A 20,747-nucleotide genomic window follows, 5' to 3' on the forward strand; every position below is an offset into this window, starting at 1 on the left:
ATCTGTATGTGGGGACGTTTATTTTGTGTGTGTGTGGCTGTTATGTCCTTACTTCTCTCTTTTTCACTCATAGTACATGTATAGATGTCAAGAATATCTTATCTTTTATTTGTCTCAATCATTGGACTGTGGTCATGCTGGGGCACAACTTTGAAGGGTTTTAGTCAAACAAACCAATCCAGTACTTATTTTTTTTATTTATAAATCAGGTGCTTTTTTTTCTAAAGGTCTGTTTTGCCAAACAACTATGGTACAAGGGATGTAAACATACCAACTCAGGTTGTGATGTGGTGGTAGCTGTCCAACAACTCTATATCAATGTAGCCAGCTGTAGTCATCAGTAGTAGTCCACTCTGCTGGGTAGTTGGTGTTAGGAAGGGCATCCAGTTGTAAAAATCCTGCTTGCTTCCCAACCACATGGTTCCGGGTTCAGTACCACTGTGTGGCATCTTGGGCAAGTGTCTTCTACTCTAGCCAACCAAAGCCTTGTGAGTGGATTTGGTAGACGGAAACTGAAAGAAACCCATTGCATATATATATATATATATATATACATACACACACACACACATATATTGATGTATATGTTTGTGTGTCTGTGTCTGTCCCCTCACCATTGCTTGACAACCGATGTTGGTGTGTTTACATTCCTGTAACTTAGCAGTTCAGCAAAAGACAAATAGAATAAGTACTAGGCTTACAAAGAATAAGTCCTGGGGTCGATTTGTTCAACTAAAGATGGTGCTCCAGCATGGCTGCAGTCAAATGACTGAAACAAGTGAAAGAATAAAAGAATAAAAAAGAGTCACAGAAGTCTGGTGCAGGCTTCTGCCTGACTGGCTCCTCTCAAACCGTTCCACCCATGCCAGCATGGAAGGTGGACATTAAATGGTGATTTAGTCATCAACAGTTCATAAACCTTATCAACATCATCGTTTAATGTCCATTTTCTGTGCTGGCATGGGTTGAACAGCTTAACAGGGTCTAGCGAGTCAGAGGACTGCACCATGTTCCAGTGTCTGCTTGGGCATGATTTTCTACATCTGGCTGCCTTTCTTCATGCCAACCACTTTGTAGGGTATACTGGGTGCTTTTTACTTGGCACTGGCCCTAGTGATGTCATCAATTAACTCAGGAAACAAAACCCCTCAGTTGAGTTAGTGGGGAATAGTATTGAGGGAGATGGCTTTGTCAGGTAATGAAAGGCTAAAGTATGATAGACAGGGACAGGGAGATTACATGGTTATCCCAGTTGGAAAGGGGCAAAGATGGTAATGAAGACATTGCAGGGCACACTCTCACATTACATAAAGATGAATATAAGAGGATTGATGCAGAGGGTTGGACTGGGTGAGTGGGTAACAATTTCTAGACAAATATCTAAGAGGAACACCCTCTCCAGTTTTGTTTGTCAGTTGACAGATTCCCTCTTATTAATTTCAGGAAACTGCTCGGTCAGCACCAAACCGAGAACGGGACATCAACAGTTTGGTATGTAATTATTTTTCCATTTTTTTTTTTTTCCTTTTCTGTTATTCGTTTGTTTCAGTTATGGAGCTGTGGCCATGCTGGAATCCCACTTGATGGATTTAGACAATCAAGTTAACCTTAGTACTTTTTGTAAGTCTGGTGTTCCCCTGACAATGGGACCACAAATACATACATATTGAGACACACATGCATATACAGGCAGGCACATATACATATGTACACACACACACACACACACAGAGACACAGACAGACACACACACACACAGATACACACAGACAGATACACACACACAGACAGACAGACACACACACACATCATCATCATCATCTTGATGTCTACTTTTCCATGCTTGCATGGGTTAGACAGAATTTGTTGAGGCAGATTTTCTACGTCTCAATGCCCTTCCTTTTGACAACCCTCACTTGTTTCCAATGAAGGTTATTACCTTCATGGCCATACATTTCCCCATGGCCAGACATGTTTTCACAGAATACTGAAAATGAGTGACACTCCTTTACAAGAACAACACAATGGGAAGACAAACAGACCCCCGCCAACTCCCCCACATGATGGTCTTCTTCCAGTTTCCATTTTCAAAATACACTTAGATGACTTTGGTTGGCCTGGTGCTACGAAGTGCTGCACTGTGGGACTGAACCCAGAACAATATGGTTTGGAAGCAAGCTTCATACTACCCTTCCACACACACACACATGCATTGATTCCACATCTGTTAAACATGGTCCAATGTTTAACAAATGTGTCATGTTTACAGAAATTATGGGTTCAAGTCCCATGAACAGCCTTTGATTTTTCAATCTGAGGGATTTTTCAACCTGATGTTTACATGTATTTATTTATAGCTTTATGTGCTTCGAGCTCCAGTATTAAAAGATGATTTATTTCATCTCTCAAAATTTCAAAACTCTTATGACATAAACAACATACAATTCTCATGAAAGCTCCTAAAATGGATAGACATTTGAAGGATTGTTTTGGTCCAATGGTAGAAAGTCTGTCATGTTTACAGATGTGGTTTCAAGCCCTGTTGGTAATCTTTGATATTTTCCGTCTAAAGTGTTTTTAACCCGATATTAGGGTAAAGACCCCCTTCAGTCTGGGCACGGTTGTTTTTAAAAGACCAGCAGTTGCCCATGTAATGCCACCAATGTTGTCCAAGGGCAAGGCAAAGACCAATATAGCTTGGCACCAGTAACGCTGCAATTCATTTCTACAGCTGAGTAAACTGGAGCAATGTGAAATAAGGTGTCTCGCTCAAGAACAGAACACACAGCCTGGTCCAGGAATTGAACTCACTACCTCATGATTGTGAGCCCGATGCTCTAACCACTGAGCCGTGCACCTTCACATAACGTAATATTAACATTTATAGTTTTATCTACTTTAAGTTCCACCACTGAAAATGATTAATAATAATAATAATAATTTTTTTATTGAACTTGGTTCTTAAAGTTCACATATAGCTGTTTTCGATAGGAAAAGTTAAAGTCCCACTAGAAACCTTTGACCTTTCAATCCCAAAGGGTTTTTTAACCTCATGTTTACATGCTGTTATTTGTAACTTTACATGTACTTCCAGAACCAATTCCATGTTCTCTCAAAAGTTTATAAATTCCTGATATCAGTAATAATAATAATAATGTTCTTCTTTCCTTACTCTAGGTGTCTAAAGCAAACTTCAGTGAAGATCCCTATTTGCAGCAGTTTGGTGTTCAGGTCAATCCAAAGATGGTAGAGGTTGAAGGGCGTGTTATAGATGCACCCAAAATCCAATATGGTGGACGGGTAAGCTGCAGCTCAATATTATTATTATTATTCTTATTCTTACTGCATCTATCAACTGAGAAAGTGAACACATCACACTCTTTCCCCAATACTGATTTTTACCTATATTTATCCTTCCAATTTGTTAAATTAAAGAAGTAATAAAAGTAAAAAAGATTTTTTTTTTTTTTCATTCTGACTCACAGGTCTGATGCTTATTTTGGGTTCCTGTAGCATTTAAACAGATGAGACCAGTCCATTTTGGGTGTCTTACCCACCTGTAGGTGGAATTGAACACAGCTCTGCAAGCTGATAAAACACTCCTCAGTTTTATGGTACTCCTGCTGCTTGTAGTTGTGAATTATAGTTCACTATTGTGTCCATTTGCAATTTGTGTATTTCTGATCTTGAAAGATAATTGCCTTATTCATAGATACAATGCTGTGCTAATGGCTGGATATGTTTGGTACAATATTGAATGATTGGTACTGTATTGACTGGTTGAAGTTATTTATTTCCAAGCAATTCTTGGTGGAAATTTTGGGAACCAGTTCCTGTTTTGAAAAACAGTGCTATATACCTCTTACATGTTTGAGGACAGGATGAAAAACATTGGCTGTAGAAGTATTTGAACTTGTAACTTTATGTCTTTGATTCCATTGTCTCACCTGCACAGCCACTGTGCCATTCCTGTCTTCATATTCATAATTTATTAATTTTTTTTTTTTTTTTTTGTAGTCGTTTAAAAAAAAATATTTATTTCACCTATTTTGCTATAACCTGGTTTCAGACGAAAGCATTAGCAGTTCCAAACCAAGGTGTGTGGGATATGCGTGCCAAACAGTTTTACAATGGGATAGAGATCAGAGTGTGGGCTATTGCTTGTTTTGCTGCCCAAAAAAACGTCAAAGAGGAAGCCCTCAGGTAATTCTCTTTGTTTGTTGTTGAGGTTGCTGTTTGGGGGCCTTAATAGTGATTTATTTATTTTTTATTTTATTTTAAGGAGATAAAGAAAAATAAGTTTCCATGTCCAATCAAAAAGTGTGATGGTATCGTATCTGAATTAGCTTCGATGCTGGTTGCTCACATCTATTTCTACAATTATAAATATCAAACTTCGGTCTGGTTGTCTTTTAGTTCTTCAGCATTCAGATTATTCTGCCAAATTTAATGCCTATTTATTCATATTGTTTTGAATTATGCATCATCTTGCGGCTTTGAAATTTTGAAGATATGATTGTATATATTCAAACTGACATTGTAAGGTAGGTGTGAGAGGCCAGATCTAGCTGGTTTGAGCATAAAACCTGTAGAATATTTGGGCTGGATATGACTGGTTTAAATGCTAAAGGGTTAAACTCTGGTGAATTCTTTGTGTGTGTTACATGTATGTTGGTTTCTTGGTCATCACATGAACTAAAATTTAATTCATACAAGTTTGTGTCTGGATGTCTGTGGTCTGCTTGGTTTGTTAGAAAATGAAATGAGGTTTGGTTTGGGGTTTCAAACAGCTGCATGCAATCATCTCATTCCATGAGTGGAGAGGATATGTAGTTGGAATATGTGGCGCATGAGGGTTCGTAGACAAGAGGGGCAGAGAGCCCTTCATAGTAATGATAGCAGAGCTAGAGAAGAGAAACGGTCTGTTTCATGTCTGCTGTTATGTTAGTGAGTAGTAAGTTCAGTAGGTGGTGCAAGCTAAGTGGAAGCGAGTGCATTATGACCTCTTACGCTGTGAGTGCATCGTCAGCAGGATCTAATGCTTTTTTAATGAGCTGAGTTTGATCCTGCTTCGTGACATCATGTACAAGTGGCTTTACCATAGCCTAGGGTTGGCTTTAGCATTTTGAGTGGACACTCATACACTAAGATTAATGGGATAGTACTTTGTCTTGTGTATTTTGTGTAATGGTTGCAGTAACAGTGGTAGTAAGTACAGAAGCAGAAATGTTAGCATGCCGGACAAAATGCTTAGTGGTATTTCGTCAGTCTTTACATCATCATCCTCATCGTTTAACGTCCGCTTTCCATGCTAGCATGGGTTGGATGATTTGACTGAGGACTGGTGATCCAGATGGCTACACCAGGCTCCAATTTGATTTGGCAGAGTTTCTACAGCTGGATGCCCTTCCTAATGCCAACCACTCAGAGAGTGTAGTGGGTGCTTTTACGTGTCAAATTCCGCCGAGGTTGACTTTGCCTTTCATTCTTTTGGGGTTGATAAATTAAGTACCAGTTGCGTACTGGAGTTGATCTAATCGACTAGCCCCCTCCTCCAAAATGTTGGGCCTTGTGCCTAGAGTAGAAAAGAATGTTATTATTATTATTATTATTATTATTATTATTATTATTATTATTATTATTATTATTATTAAGAAGGCGGTGAGCTAGCAGAAACGTTAGCTTGCTGGGCGAAATGCTCAGCAGTATTTCATCTCTTTACGTTGTGAGTTCAAATTCCGCCGAGGTCGACTTTGCTTTTCATCCTTTCGGGGTCAATAAATTAAGTACCAGTTGTGTACTTGGGTTGATCTAATCGACTTGTCCCCTCCTCCAAAATTTCAGGCCTTATGCCTAGAGTAGAAAAGAATAGTTTTAAAGGCAGTGAGCTGGCAGAAACGTTAGTATACTGGGCGAAATGCTTAGTGGTATTTCATCTGTCTTTACATTGTGAGTTCAAATTCCACCGAAGTCGACTTTACTTTTCATCCTTTCAGGGTCGATAGATTATGTACCAGTTTCATACTGAGGTTGATCTGACTGGCCCCTTCCCCAAAATTTTGGGTCTTGTGCCGAGAGAAGAAAAGAATATTGTTATTATTAAGGTGACAAATTGGTAGAATTATTACTGCACCAGGCAAAATGCTTAGCAACATTGCATTTGGTTCTTTAGATTCTGAGTTCTAATGTTGCCAATGTTGACTTTGCCATTCATCTTTTTGGGGTTGATAAAATAAGTACTGGTTGAACACTGGAGGGGGCAGTGTAATCTTCCTTCAGAATTACTGACCTTGTGCCAAAATTAGAAAGTGTAATTAATAATATTAACGTATCATGTGTACGTGTAAGCAAATGCATGTCTTTTCGGTTTATTTTAGCCATCATAAACTAAGGCCATGCTGGAGCACAACTTTCATTGTGTGACATCCATTGTGAACTTTTGCATTTAAATGAATTGTGGGTAGTGGAATGGGAGAGCAGAGATCAAAACGAAATTCTGTATAAATTTGTCATTGTTTATAAGTGGACTAAATTTGATTTTCACAGGAGTTTTACACAACAACTGCAGCGTATTTCAAACGATGCTGGCATGCCAATCAGTGGCCAGCCCTGCTTCTGTAAATATGCCAGCATTCCCGAGCATGTTGACCCAATGTTTACATATTTGAAGAATAAGTTCCAAGGACTACAGCTGATAGTTGTCATACTGCCAGGAAAAACACCAGTTTATGGTAGGTTGATACCATTTTTTTTCGTTGATTTCTGTTAGATGACTGTCATTCATCATCATCATCATCTGTCAGTTTTTCATGCTGGCATGGGTTGGATGGCTTGATAGGAACTGGCAAGGCTGGGGGCTGCACCAGGTGCTTTTGTCTGTTTTGGCTTGGTTTCTACAACAGGATGCCCTTCCTAATGTCATCTATTTTACAGAGTTTATTGGATGTTTTTTAAATGGTGCCATCTCCTGTGCGTTTTAAATGGTATCATCACCTGTGCTTTTTAAGGGGTGTCGTCAACTGTGCTTTTTACGGGGTGTCGTCACCTGTGCTTTTTACTGTGTGCCCTCACCTGTGCTTTTTACGGGGTGTGCAGTCACCTGTGCTTTTTACGGCGTGCCGTCGCCTGTGCTTTTTACGTAGCACCAGCATGTTATAGGGGAGAATTTCAGAGTGTTGCTGTTTTAGAATAGAAAGGTTGGTCTAGAGTTTAGTGTGACATCTGAGAGGTGTTACACAGCAGAGACAATAAAAAGAAACTAGAGTGACGAGTGGATTTGAGTAAAAGATGGTGTGACAGCTAACTAGTTCTTAGAATCAGCAGAAACAGCAACAGTAGAAGAGCAGTCAGAAAGAAGCCAGATTAAACCTTCCTGGAATGCCAGTTCTCTGAAATTCCTTCCTTGCTCTCATATTTCCTGTAGGTGTTGATTTAGAAAGGTTTGAGAGAAATATTAATGGCCTCAATCTCACCAAACTTAGCAACTAAATAAAAGTAATTGTATGGCTTTCTTTTGAATTCAGTGCCCAATATTTCTATGTATGGTAGTATTCATCATCGTTTAATGTCTGTTTTTTTTTTTTCCCATGCTGATAAGTATTGGACAGTTCAGTAGGAGCTGGTGAGCTAGGGGACTGCCCCGAGCCTCAGTGTCTGCTTTGACATGGTTTCTACAGCTGGGTGTCCTTTCTAATGCCAACCACTGCTCGAGTGTAGTGGGTGCTTTTTTATGTGGCACTGTACTAGTGAGGCCACCACTATTCTATATATGTAAGCAGTGCTCCACTGTGTGTTTCTCTTGAGTTCTGCCCATGACCAGTAACTCATCAGTTAGTGTAATCTTTGTAATGTAGTTTCGGTTACGTTATATACGAAGTGACCATCAGGTGTAACATTTGTAGTGATTTTCAGAGATTTGTGTTGTTTGTAAGAAGGGTGAAGTACTTGCTAACTTCTTTGATTTGTTTGGTGATTGTGTCTCTAAGAGAAACTAAGTTGCCATGTCCCCATAAAAGAAACATACGAGAGAAAGTTACCATTTGAAGTAGACTGCGTTGATAATGACAAAAGCTTATCAGTTTACACAAATTATTTTTGATTTCAGCTGAAGTGAAGCGTGTTGGTGATATCACATTTGGCCTTGCTACTCAATGTGTCCAGGCCAGGAATGTTACGCGTACATCTCCACAAACTCTCTCCAATTTATGTCTGAAGATAAATGTCAAACTAGGTGGCATCAACAGTATCTTACTTCCAAGTATTCGGTAAGTTCCATTTGTTACATTGCAGTGAATCTGTTTAGAGTGGGATCTCTTGTAAGCCGCTAAGCTGTCAACCAGTGGTGGCTGTCTTCATGTAATGATCTTAACGATGGATAAACTTTGGTTCACCTGTCATCACATGTATCCTAACCATAATTTGGGTTTCAATATTAGCTTGGTTGACTATGAGGATTAGGGTACTCTGGTTTGAGTCTTGGAGCAAATTCCACTGCTTTTTCATCAACACCATCATTTAATATTTTTTTCCCATGCTGACATGTGTTGGATGATGTAAAAGGAGCTGGTGAACGAGAGGAGTACATCAAGCTTCAATGTTTGCTTTGGCAGTGTTCCTGTGGTTGGATATCCTTCCTAACATCAACAACTTTACAGCGTGTACAGGGTACTTTTTACATGACACCAGCCCCAGTGAGGTCGTCACCAACTAACTCTTAAGGCAATTCTCCTCTACTGAGGTGAGATGTAGTGTTGAGTAAGGTGGCTTTATGCCGGGTGATCATCATCATTTAACGTCCGCTTTCCATTCTAGCATGGGTTGGATGATTTGACTGGGGACTGGCGAACCAGATGGCTACACCAGACTCCAATCTGATCTGGCAGAGTTTCTACAGCTGGATGCCCTTCCTAATGCCAACCACTCCGAGTGTGTAGTGGGTGCTTTTTACGTGCCACAGGCATGAGGGCCTGTCTGGCGGTACTGGCAACGGCCACGCTCAAATGGTGTTTTTTTACATGCCACCGGCACAAGTGCCAGTAAGGCGAAGCTGGAAACGATTGCGCTCAAATGGTGCTTTTTACGTGCCACCGGCACGGAAGCGAGACTGCTGCTCTGGCAGTGATCCTGCTTGGATGGTGCTGTTGGTGCTCCACTGGCACGGGTGCCAGTCATCGAATTTGGTTCAGTTTCGATCTCACTTGCCCCATATATATATATATATATATATATATATATACACACTCAGTATTCCCTTGCCATATTGCAGTTTATTATCTAAGCTTACGTCAATTCCACTGTGGTGTTCTTTTGCATTTATAATAAAATAAATATAAACAAATTATCAAAAATAAAAATATACAGTACTATTTCTACTTTGTGGATTTTCACCTATGGCGGAGAGAGGGTGGTTGGAATATAACATTTGTGATAGTCGAGGGATTACTGTACTGTATTTTCCTGTTCTCTTTGTTTGATTTTTTTTTTCCCCCTTAGAAAAGATGTCTTCTCAGCTAACCATTTTATTCTGTTTTTCATTCTCTTCTGTTGGTAGACCTGCTATATTCCGAGAACCCGTCATATTTATTGGTGCAGATGTCACTCACCCACCTGCAGGAGATGCTAGTAAACCTTCAATTGCTGCTGTAAATACCTCATCTTTTTCTTGTGTGTATGTGTGTGTGGTGTTGTGTGTGTGTTTGTATTGTCAGTGGAAGTTGTTTGTGCTGTTGTTGCGCTGGGGCACTACCTTGAAAGGTTTTTGTCGAACAACTCAAACCCAATACTTTTTTTTATTTTTAAGTCTGGTATTTTATCAGTTTTTGTTGAACTGCTAAGTCATGAAGACAAAGGCAAACCAACACTAGTTGTCAAGCAGTGTGGGACACACTCGAATAAACACAATAGGCTTCTACACAGTTTCTGTGTACAAAATTAATTCACAAGACATTGGTTGGTCCAGGGCTATAGTAGATACTTGCAGCAGGACTGAACCAGAAACTATGTAGCTGCAATGAAAATGAAGGATGACAGTTAGGGTGTCAGTGGTTATTAGATTAAAGTGTTGATCTATCATTTGAGGTGTTTAGTAAGTGCCACAGACCATTGTAAGCACCACAACTTATAAAGCGAGAAAAGCACAAAGTTTTGCGACTTTCAGAATGTGATGTCTCGGTAAGGATGCTGGCATGGGTAGGATAGCTTGATAGGAACTTGCAAGGCCAAGAGCTGCACGAGGTTCCATTGTCTGTTTTGGCTTGGTTTCTACAACTGGATGCCCTTACTAATGCCAACAACCATTCTACAAAGTGTACTGGGTGCTTTTTACTTGACACTATCGCCCTTGCCAATGCTTTTTCATGTGGCACCTTGGTTTTAAGATATCAATTCTGTTGTGGTGAGCAGGTCTTCTTGAGTACAACAAAGCTCTGCATGTCTCTGTCATCTCTTTTGTAAGGTTCAGCATTTTGAGATTGGCCTTCAGTTCTTCGTCTCATCCCTTCCTGGGTCTCCTTCTTCCACAGCTCCCCTCTCGCTCCAAAAATTAACGTCTCATTTTGAAGTTACTATTCTTTTCTCCGTGTGTATATCATCATAGTTTTTGTATTTGCATGTTGTGAATTTTCCAGGTTGTTGGCAGCATGGATGGCCACCCAAGTCGATATTCTGCTTCTGTTCGGGTCCAAGAACATCGCAAAGAAATCATTCAAGAACTTGCCATCATGGTCAAAGAGCTTTTGATGGAATTTTACAAGTGTACAATGTTTAAACCAGCTCGAATTGTCTTCTATAGAAATGGTGTCAGTGAAGGACAGTTTCAGCAGGTAAATGGCTTTGTTGTTAATGCTAATTACAGGTGAAAAGCCAGGGGAGTAAAGTGTCAGACATCTTTATGTTGGGAGCTGTTGCTAGTTGATTTATGAGTCTTGGTAACAGAAGTCATCCTCGTTTTTCATCATCGTCATTTAATGCCCCTTTTCTATTCTTGTATGGATCAGATGAAATTTCTTGAGGCAGATTTTCTGTAGCTGGATGCTCTTCCTCTCACCAACCTTCACCTGTTTCCAAACAAGGTAATATTTCCCCATGGCCAGACATGTTTGTTTTATGGAAGACTAGACGTGAACAACCATGCATGTATGACAATGACGCTCATTTATGACATGTTTAGACAAGGGCACACACACACACACACACACACACACACACACACACACACACACACACACACACACACACGCACCATTTTTCAGCTCATTTTTCCCCGTTCCCATCTACCAAATCCACTCGCAAAGCCATGGTGTCCTGGAGTTATTGTAGAAGACATGTGCCCACAGCGCTACACAGTGTGACCGAACCTGAAACCATGCAGTTGGGAAGCCAGCTGCTTAACTGCACAGTCGATTGAATCATAACTTATCTCATTGCTTCTTTTCCTTCTTTTCCCCTCATCCCTCTGCTTTACTTTTCTTTTCCCTTCTCATCTCTTTGCTCTCCCTCTCTCCTATTTGTTTTCCTGTCTCATTCTGACAGATTGCGTTCATTGAACTTATTCTGTAAACACAACCTAACGAAACATTGTTATCTATAAAGTGTCTGTGCAGATTACCTCTGTGTCTCCACAAGGTTCCTATTGATCGGTAGGTGGTCTCTGCCATCAAGACTTTGCTAATTGTTGCCACACACATAAATTCAATGCTGTCTGCATTATGCAACAGGAAACAGACTATTGATTTTCTTTTATTTAGTTAGCTTACTGACACTGTATAAATTAGGACAGCTGTTGATGTATAGCACAGTACTGACATGTTTGCATAAATATATATGAGTGGGAAGCTGAAAAGTTCCTGGCTCTAAGGGCATTGCGAAAGGCCTGGTTGGAGGACCAACCTTCCAAGTTCTTTTACAGGGCTTAGAAAATCTAAAGGACTGCTGCAATAACTGTGTGAATCTGAGAAGGGAATATCTTAAATGAAATCATAATTAACTGATTCTCCTGTATTTTCTTTTACTGAAAGCCAAGATCTCTTCAGCACCTCCTCATATATATGGCTTTCCAATCATGTGGTCCTAGGTTCAGTCCCACTGTGTAGCACCTTGGGCAAGTGTCTTCAAATGTCAGTAAATTGTTGTTTGTAAATATCGATTAAAAACTTAGTAAGCAAAATAATGTCTGAAAAATGAAAGACAAAGATAAACATGACTTTATCAAGAATCAATTTCAGTTTTGTTTATATACATATTGTATATTAAATGATTATATATATATGGATACATACATACACAGGCATACATGTTTTTTTGTTTCTTATCTAGGTACTAAGTTATGAGTTGAGAGCTGTGCGGCAAGCCTGTATTGACCTTGATTTAGCCTACCAACCTGGAATCACCTTCATCGTAGTACAGAAAAGACATCATACCAGACTGTTCTGTGCGAATGAACAAGATCAAGTGAGTATTTTTACTGTTTCACTATTGTAATTCTTTTTCTTCATTGTCATTTTATGCTCTGTTTTCTGTGTTTGTGGAAGTTTGGTTTGTCTGTTCTCCTCCAGCACTATCTTGTCACTTATTTCGGTCTCTTGTCATCTTCTTTCTGAGTTTTAGCTTAAGAATGTCTTTCTCTTCTTATGTCTTCCTTGTACTTCTGCAGTTGTCATCCATTTGCATCACATGGCATGTTTTCTCCCTGGGCTGACTAAATCCTTGTGAGCAGATTTGGTAGACAGAAACTGGTAGAAGCCTGTCGTGTGTGTCTTGTCTTGACATCACATGGTTGTTGTAAATGAATTTCATTCATTTCCAATATTCTGTGTAAACATGTCTGGCCATGCTGGAAATATTACCTAGCTTGGCAACAGCTAAGGGCTAGTGACAGGAGGAGCATCTGGCCATAAAATGTTTCTTGATTAACTCTGTAGCATCCATTTTTCCATGTTTGCATGGCTCAGACAATGACAATATTTAACAATGAAGTCAGTTGTCTTCTTTCCCTTGCCACTCTTTGTATAAGCATCTCTTTCTCTTTCTTTTCCATTCTCTCTCTCTCTTCCCTTCTTTCTTTCTCATGTTGGATGCCTCTCATCTGTTCTTAGATACATCATCATCATCATCATCGTTTAACATCCGCTTTCCATGCTAGCATGGGTTGGACGGTTTGACTGGGGACTGGTGAGTCAGATGACTGCACCAGGCTCCAATCTGATTTGGCAGAGTTTCTACAGCTGGATGCCCTTCCTAACGCCAGCCACTCTGAGAGTGTAGTGGGTGCTTTTACATGCCACCAGCATGAGGGCCAGTCAGGTGGTACTGGCAATGGCCACGCTCAAATGGTGTATTTTACGTGTCACCTGCACAGGAGCCAGTCCAGCGGCACTGGCAACGCCCTCGCTCGAATGTTTACCACGTACCACCGGCACAAGTGCCAGTAAGGCGACGCTGGTAATGATCACACTCGAATGGTGCTTTTTACGTGCCGGCTCAATTCTATGACTATACTCTTTCTAATATTTTCTCTGTTGTTTGTCTCTTGCTTTTTCTCTCTTTCTCTCTCCTTTTTTATCTGTTTCCTCTTTCTCCCTCTCATTTTCCTTCTTTCTGTCCTTGTCTGTCTGTCCGTCTCACTGATTTCCCTTTTCTTGTCTGTCTGTGTCTCACCCCATCTCTCTCTATTTCTTGTATTTATTTTTAATTCTTTAGGTTGGCCGAAGTGGGAATATCCCAGCTGGAACCACTGTGGATCATGGTATCTGCCATCCAACAGAATTTGATTTTTACCTCTGCAGTCACACTGGCATACAGGTAAGTAGCAGTTGATTATTTTCATTGTTGGTCATTGTTTTTCTTTTAATATCACCTGTCACCATTTTGAGACTCAGATGTACAGAAGTGTAGTCTGCCAGGTGAGAGTGAAGAATGAGTTCAGGACAGAACTTAGCATGCAAGATACTGAAATGAGAGTGTTCCACCAGAACTGGTACTGCAAGACATTCCAACCAATGCTTCAGATTCCACCAGTTTTTGTCCTCTTCTTCTGCTTCTGTCTTTTCTTTTACCTGTTGATGGCAAAAATGTACATTGCCGGCATGTCCCGAAACCTTGTCGGTGGGAATTGTGCCACTGACAGAGGAAACTGTAGTCCCTCCCAGTATAATGAATGAGGAATTTGTGATCTTATTTCTTAAGGGAGGGGCCGTAGAGAACTTTGTGAGGAATCTGGAAGGTTGGGAAGAGGAGTTCCTGTCCTACACTGAAAGCCCGTATTGGCCTCCATAGGTGGCTGCGGAGGTCATGGCAGAAAATGAGTTCTACAGATTGATGTATTCCTTTACCAAAGATGAATACAATCATCTCTTATGGGACCCCGACTTGTGACTGCATGCGGCAAGAGACTTAGTCGGGGAGATAGAGTAAGAGGTCTTAATGCCTCAATTTGAACTTGGTGATTTTGGTAATAGGCTTAGTGCCTCAAGTTGAAAGAATGATTGAATATATTTGCTGAACTTTTGTGAGATTTAATTGGTAAGAGGCTCAGCGCCTCAATTTGTAACTGTTGTAAGAGGTTCAACACCTCATTTGTGTTGTTTAAAAAGAACAATGTTATTGGGAAGTAACAATCGGCTGGCGTTGGCTGCTTCCCCCACCAACCATCTCTTTTTCATTCCATCATCATCAGCATCGTGTCTGTGTCCAGCTCTCAAGCTTCCATCTGTATTATGCTTTATGGCAAATGTAATGAAATAAAGAAGCTTACTTCCCATTCTCATGGTTCGGGGTTCAATCTCACTGCGTGGCACCTTGGGCAAGTATCTTCTACTAAAGCCTTGGGAGTAGATCTGATAAATGGAAACTGAAAAAAGCTCATTATATATATATATATATATATATATATATATGTGTGTGTGTGTGTATCATCATCATCGTTTAACGTCCGCTTTCCATGCTAGCATGGGTTGGATGATTTGACTGAGGACTGGTGAAACCGGATGGCAACACCAGGCTCCAGTCTGATTTGGCAGAGTTTCTACAGCTGGATGCCCTTCCTAACGCCAACCACTCAGAGAGTGTAGTGGGTGCTTTTACGTGTCACCCGCACGAAAACGGCCACGCTCGAAATGGTGTCTTTTATGTGCTACCCGCACAAGCCAGTCCAGGGGCACTGGCAACGATCTCGCTCGAAAATCCTACGGGAGCCAGTCAGGCAGTACTGGCAACGGCCACGCTCAAAATGGTGCATCTCATGTGCCACCCGCACAAGAACCAGTCCAGGGGCACTGGCAACGATCTTACTTGGCTTGCCGGGTCTTCTCACGCACAGCACATTTCCAAAGGTCTCGGTCAGTAGTCATCGCCTCGGTGAGGCCCAATGTACGAAGGTCTTGCCTCACCACCTCAGCCCAGGTCTTCCTGGGCCTACCTCTTCCACGGGTTCCCTCAACTGTTAGGGTGTGGCACTTTTTCACGCAGCTATCCTCATCCATTCTCACCACATGAGGATAGCTGCGTGAAAAAGTGCCACACCCTAGTGTGTAATATATCTGTGCCTGTCCCCCATCACCTCTTGACATCTGGTGTTGGTGTGTTTATGTCCCAATAGAATAAGTACTGCTCTTAAAATAAAACGAGGTTGACCCTCATTCGAATAAAAATTCTTCAAGGCAGTGCCACAGCATTGCTGAAACTAGTTAAAGATAAACACTAGCTGCACATCAGATTTAGTAGTTCCAAAGAGCTGCATTTTGTGATATGACGTACGTACATAAATCCATTACATAATTCTTGTAATTATTGTTTCCTTTTTTCTCTCATTCTCTGCAGGGAACCAGTCGGCCTTCACATTATCATGTTCTCTGGGATGACAACCGGTTCAGTGCAGACGAACTTCAGACGTTGACCTATCAGCTTTGCCATACATATGCAAGATGCACGCGGAGTGTGTCTATACCAGCACCAGCTTACTATGCCCACCTAGTTGCTTTCAGAGCTCGTTACCACCTAGTTGAGAAAGACCACGACAGGTAAAGATACCATCTCTGTTCTGACTTTATTTTCTTGTACTTGTTCTCTTTTTTTTCCTGTACTTCATTTGTAGGGTTTACTTTTTGGGAAAGACTTTTTGGCCTATGGTCCCCTGATACTTTTTCTAGCTAGGCACATCACCAGTGCTGGATTAACCATTAAGCAAAATAAGCACATGCTTAGGGCATCAAGGGAAGGAGGAGGCACCACAGAAATGGTAAATGGTTTATGGCACAAAAGAAATCACTTTAGATTTGCTGAAATAATATTTAGGATGCCTTATCTCAGCTAAGTATAGAAGCAGATGTGTTACATACGATTAATTTTGAGGATCTGATCAAAGACTTTGTAATGAAAAATAAAAAAGCAGGAAACTTTACAAATATAAATAAGATGGAAGTTTATAGAAGTAAACAACATTTTCTATCTTACAGTTTTGTTTCATATTGAAAAGTAAAAATGTTATGGTTTGAATTACATATCTATAGGGGAGCCAAAATCTTTTAAGTTCTTATGGCCTATATGGGCCTTAATTTGGCCCTGCATATATCCTAAGACTATCCTTGTTTGGTTAAGAAGCTTGCTTCCTAGTCACATGGTTCCAGGTACAGTCCCACTGTGTGGGCCCCCTTGGCAAGTGTTTTCTGCTATAGCCTCGGGCCAACCAAAGTTTTGTAATTGAATTTGGTAGGTGGAAGTTATTGTCTTTGTACATGTGTGTGTGTGTGTAAGTGCTTGTGCCTCCTAACAGAGAGGGGGAAATCTGGCAGCTGGATGAACAGAAGCACTGAGTCTTCTATTCAGAAATGCACCAAAACAGTAGAAATGCTCTCGTGACCTTGTAGTTTAATTCTTCATTCCTAGAATAAGTATTAGGCTTACAAAGAATAAGTCCTGGGGTCGATTTGTTCGACTAAAGGCGGTGCTCCAGCATAGCTGTAGTCAAATGACTGAAACAAGTAAACGAATTAAAATGGAAACCCCTCTCCCCCAAAAAAACTGTAGTATTGTACATGTGTTAGAAAAGACCATTTTATTTTGTTTCCCTTTGTAGCGGCGAGGGTAGTCACCAGTCAACTTCACAAGAAGAGCGAACCCCAACTTCCATGTCGAATGAAATTGCAGTGCACCCTGACACCATCAAGGTCATGTACTTTGCTTAACTCTCATCATCTTACACTACCATGTGACCAGCAGCTGTTTAACAGGAAGATAAATGGACTTCTTAGGTTTTGATGTTGCCTATTGCTGTTGTTGTTTTTGTTATCATCATTATTATTATCATCATCATCATCATTATTATTATTACTGCTGTTGTTAATTTTATTTAATTTCGAGGAGAAGAAAAGAATCAGTGCATTGTGTTAAAATATATTTGTTTGTTGAAACATGCACACAGACACACACACACACACATCCACACTCTTTTATACACTTCAGCTTTATTGGTTTGTAATAATTCTGTGTGGAAGCACATGATACACAATCGTTCGATTGTGCTTTCGATTCCTGAACTGGGTGACGAGCAAAAACACATCATTTCATGTAAATCCACTCAGCTGGCAAAAATGCTATTTTATTACTAATAGGCATCCTGTCCGGTGGGGAATATTTAAGCCACAGAATCTAGGGAAACTGGCTTTATAAACCTATGAATCAGGAAGGGCCTTCCGATTAAAAAAAAATTTTTTTTTTTTTTTTAAAGATATCTGTCTCATTATATAATGTCCATTGTCCATGCTGGCATGGGTTGGACAGCTTGACCAGTGCTGACCAGTCTGATTTGGCACGGTTTCTTCAGCTGGTTACCCTTCCTAACACCAACCACTTTACAGAGTGTACTGGCTCCTTTTATGTGGCACTGCACAGGTACTTTTACATGTCCCTGCATGAGCACTTTTACGTGGTTCCGCCACGAGTACTTTACACCACCAGGAACATCAGTCTTAACACTTCTGCTACGGAATAAGGGTCTTCTTGAGCATGGCATGGTGCCAGGCATCTCGGTCCTTTGTCATCTTGCCTGAAAGGTTCAGTGTCCCAAGGTCATTCTTCAGTAATTCATCCCATCTCTTCCTGGGTCCCCCACTTCCACGTGTTCCATCCACTCTGAGAGATCAGCACTTAATAGGGCTGTTAGCATCCATTCACATCACATGACCAAACCAGCACAATCTTCTCTCTTGCACACAGCAACCAATTCCTCCTATGCCTAACTTCTCTCTCAGAATACTGACACTTTGTCGAACATGTGCACTTACATTACACATCCAGCGGAGTATACTAGCTTCATTCCTTTCTAACCTTTGCATGTCCTCTGCATTCACGGCCCACATCTCACTACCATGTAGAATCACTGTCTGTATATAGGCATCCTACAATCTTCCTTTCACTCAGAGAGAGAGAGCACCCTTTTGTGGCCAACAGAGGTAACGGCTCTCTGAATTTCCTCCATCCTATTCTTATTCTAACTATCATACTCTCTATGCATCCTCCCCCACTGCTAATTTGGTCCCCCTGATAGTAGAAATTTCCTGAGTCTCTAAAGTTTTTAAGAATCCTGAACTCACTAGTGCTGGTGGCATGAAATAAAAAGCCCCCAGCACATACTTTCAAGTGGTTGGCATTAGGAAGGGCGACCAACCATAGAAAATGGACATTAAATTATGATGACATACATCTGGTCACTTATACGTTAATCCAATGTTGTAATAATAAGTTGTGTTATACTAACTTGAAGTTTGGAATCCTTAAATGCTGGAGCAGAGAAGTTAATAAGGGCATGATCCTGCTGATCCTCTTTAGGGCCTTGAGAAACGGTGACAAAAGCTTTGAGAGAAAACTTTGGAAGGGATCAATTTATAAACTGTTTGATAGGTTCAGTAAGAATTATCCAGAAAGTGCTCAGTACAAACTAAGAACAGATTTGAGAAGCAGAAAAGAAAAAACTTTTATACTCAATTTACAACTTCTGATCCTAGGCCACTTGAAGTGGTAGGATCAGAAGCGTAATTAAATTGAGCACCAGTAGCATGAAGCAACATAATAATAATAATAATTATAACTAGTGAGACCAGTGAATATTTCATGGAATTAATGCTAAACTTATTGGGTTATTATATACATTTATTTACATTTTACAAATATAGAACTGTATTATTGGGTTATTTCTGAAAACTTTATCCAAAAAATCTGGAAGCATAGCCTGTGTTGTGTCTGTATCGAAAGTCGTTCGTCTGCTAATCATTGAAAAATGAAGGAAATTGGAATATGATAATTACTTAATGCACTTTATATATACAGGGTGGGCCAGAATTCATGGCTCGTTAGTTTATTAATATATCAATATTTATTAATATGCATATTAAGAAATAAAATGATAAATTTAAACACTACAACAATAAAATAAGCATATTAAGAAATACAACTAAAAAGTGAGTCATGTATTCTGGTTCAACCCCAATGCTTTATGCACGATTTTATAGACTTAATACACTCTTCCTCTTTCTCTCTCTCTCTCTCTCTCTCTCTCCTTTTTCTTTCACTCTTCGCTTTTCCCTTCAACTAATCACGTGAAAGCTAAGTAATGGAGGACAAAAAAAAACTTAGTTCAAAGAAATTACACATTTCAGTGACCACCACCTCTCCCTCCTCTTCCCCCTCTTTCAGCTAATCATGTGAAAGCGTTATGGATGGGCTAAGTAACGGAGGAACAAGTAGAATTATCGTAAGCTATTTCTTATATTTGTTATGGACATCAGATGAGGGAGACCTTGCTAGGACAGTTCACAATTTGCGTGGGTTGGGGTTTACATAAAAAATGACGATGGGGGGGAGAGAAGGAAGAAAAGGCAAGGAAGGTGAAATGAGATGTGAGCACATCTATGATATCACCCTCTTTGTACTGGAGAACCTCCAGCTAGGGCCAATGAAGGAACCTTGACAAATCCTGGTTTATCGTGACCACCAAAAGCACGAGCCCTTATCCAACTCCTGTTCTATCTACAGGGACATACTTAGAATAAGTTCATTCATTCTATTTTTGCCAGAGTCACCCATCATCACCTTACAAATTCACTGGCAGAGAGAGAGAGAGAGAGAGAGCGCAGCTACTTTTCCCTCCTTGTCTTTCCAAAATAATAAGTGAATTGCAAAAAAAAATCGTACTTATGAGTATTGCACATGTTTTATGCAAATTGCTCTCCATAAAGATATATAATCTTAGTTTTATTATAAATTTTGTAAAAAAAAAAAGCTAAAAAGAAAAAGAAACTTTTCATAACACTGAGACATCAGTTTTTTTCAATTGTGTGACACTTAACATGTTTGCATCTTTTAGATTCAAAAACTTCAACCACATGGTTCCAGGTTCAGTCCCTCTGTATGGCACCTTGGGCAAGTGTCTTCTACTATAGCTTCTGGCCAACCAAAGCCATGTGAGTGGATTTTGTTGGAAACTGAAGCCTGTTACGTGTGTGTGTGTGTGTGTGTGTGTGTGTACACTTACATACACACACACACACACACACACACACACACACACACACACACACACACACACACACACACACACACATATATGTACACTTACATATATACACACATATATATATACATATATATATATATATATATATATGTAAACACATACATATATATATATATATGTATACACATACATATATATATATATATGTATACACATACATATATATATATGTATACACATACAT

General features: G+C 40.1%; 1 protein-coding gene across 2 annotated transcripts in view; it reads left to right on the forward strand.

The window, feature by feature from the left end:
• LOC106877930 (protein argonaute-2) overlaps positions 1-20,255 on the forward strand; it is a 63,133-nt gene extending 42,878 nt beyond the window's left edge. The window contains exons 13-24 of one of the 2 annotated variants that reach the window (XR_016241713.1): positions 1,444-1,491; positions 3,178-3,300; positions 4,070-4,203; positions 6,547-6,731; positions 8,105-8,264; positions 9,551-9,641; positions 10,626-10,820; positions 12,313-12,447; positions 13,696-13,797; positions 15,814-16,013; positions 17,069-18,420; positions 20,117-20,255. Coding sequence is in view for 1 of the 2 variants with exons in the window: in XM_052967533.2 (XP_052823493.1) it covers positions 1,444-1,491; positions 3,178-3,300; positions 4,070-4,203; positions 6,547-6,731; positions 8,105-8,264; positions 9,551-9,641; positions 10,626-10,820; positions 12,313-12,447; positions 13,696-13,797; positions 15,814-16,013; positions 17,069-17,177 (1,482 nt within the window). In the remaining variant the exon portion in view is untranslated. Of the gene's footprint in view, positions 1-1,443; positions 1,492-3,177; positions 3,301-4,069; positions 4,204-6,546; positions 6,732-8,104; positions 8,265-9,550; positions 9,642-10,625; positions 10,821-12,312; positions 12,448-13,695; positions 13,798-15,813; positions 16,014-17,068 lie in introns of both variants that reach the window. The other variant, XM_052967533.2, reaches the window with a different exon arrangement.
• The last annotated feature ends 492 nt before the right edge of the window (positions 20,256-20,747 follow it).

Source organism: Octopus bimaculoides, chromosome 4 (genome assembly GCF_046866305.1).
Source record: "Octopus bimaculoides isolate indiv1 chromosome 4, ASM4686630v1, whole genome shotgun sequence".
NCBI classification, from domain to species: domain Eukaryota; kingdom Metazoa; phylum Mollusca; class Cephalopoda; order Octopoda; family Octopodidae; genus Octopus; species Octopus bimaculoides.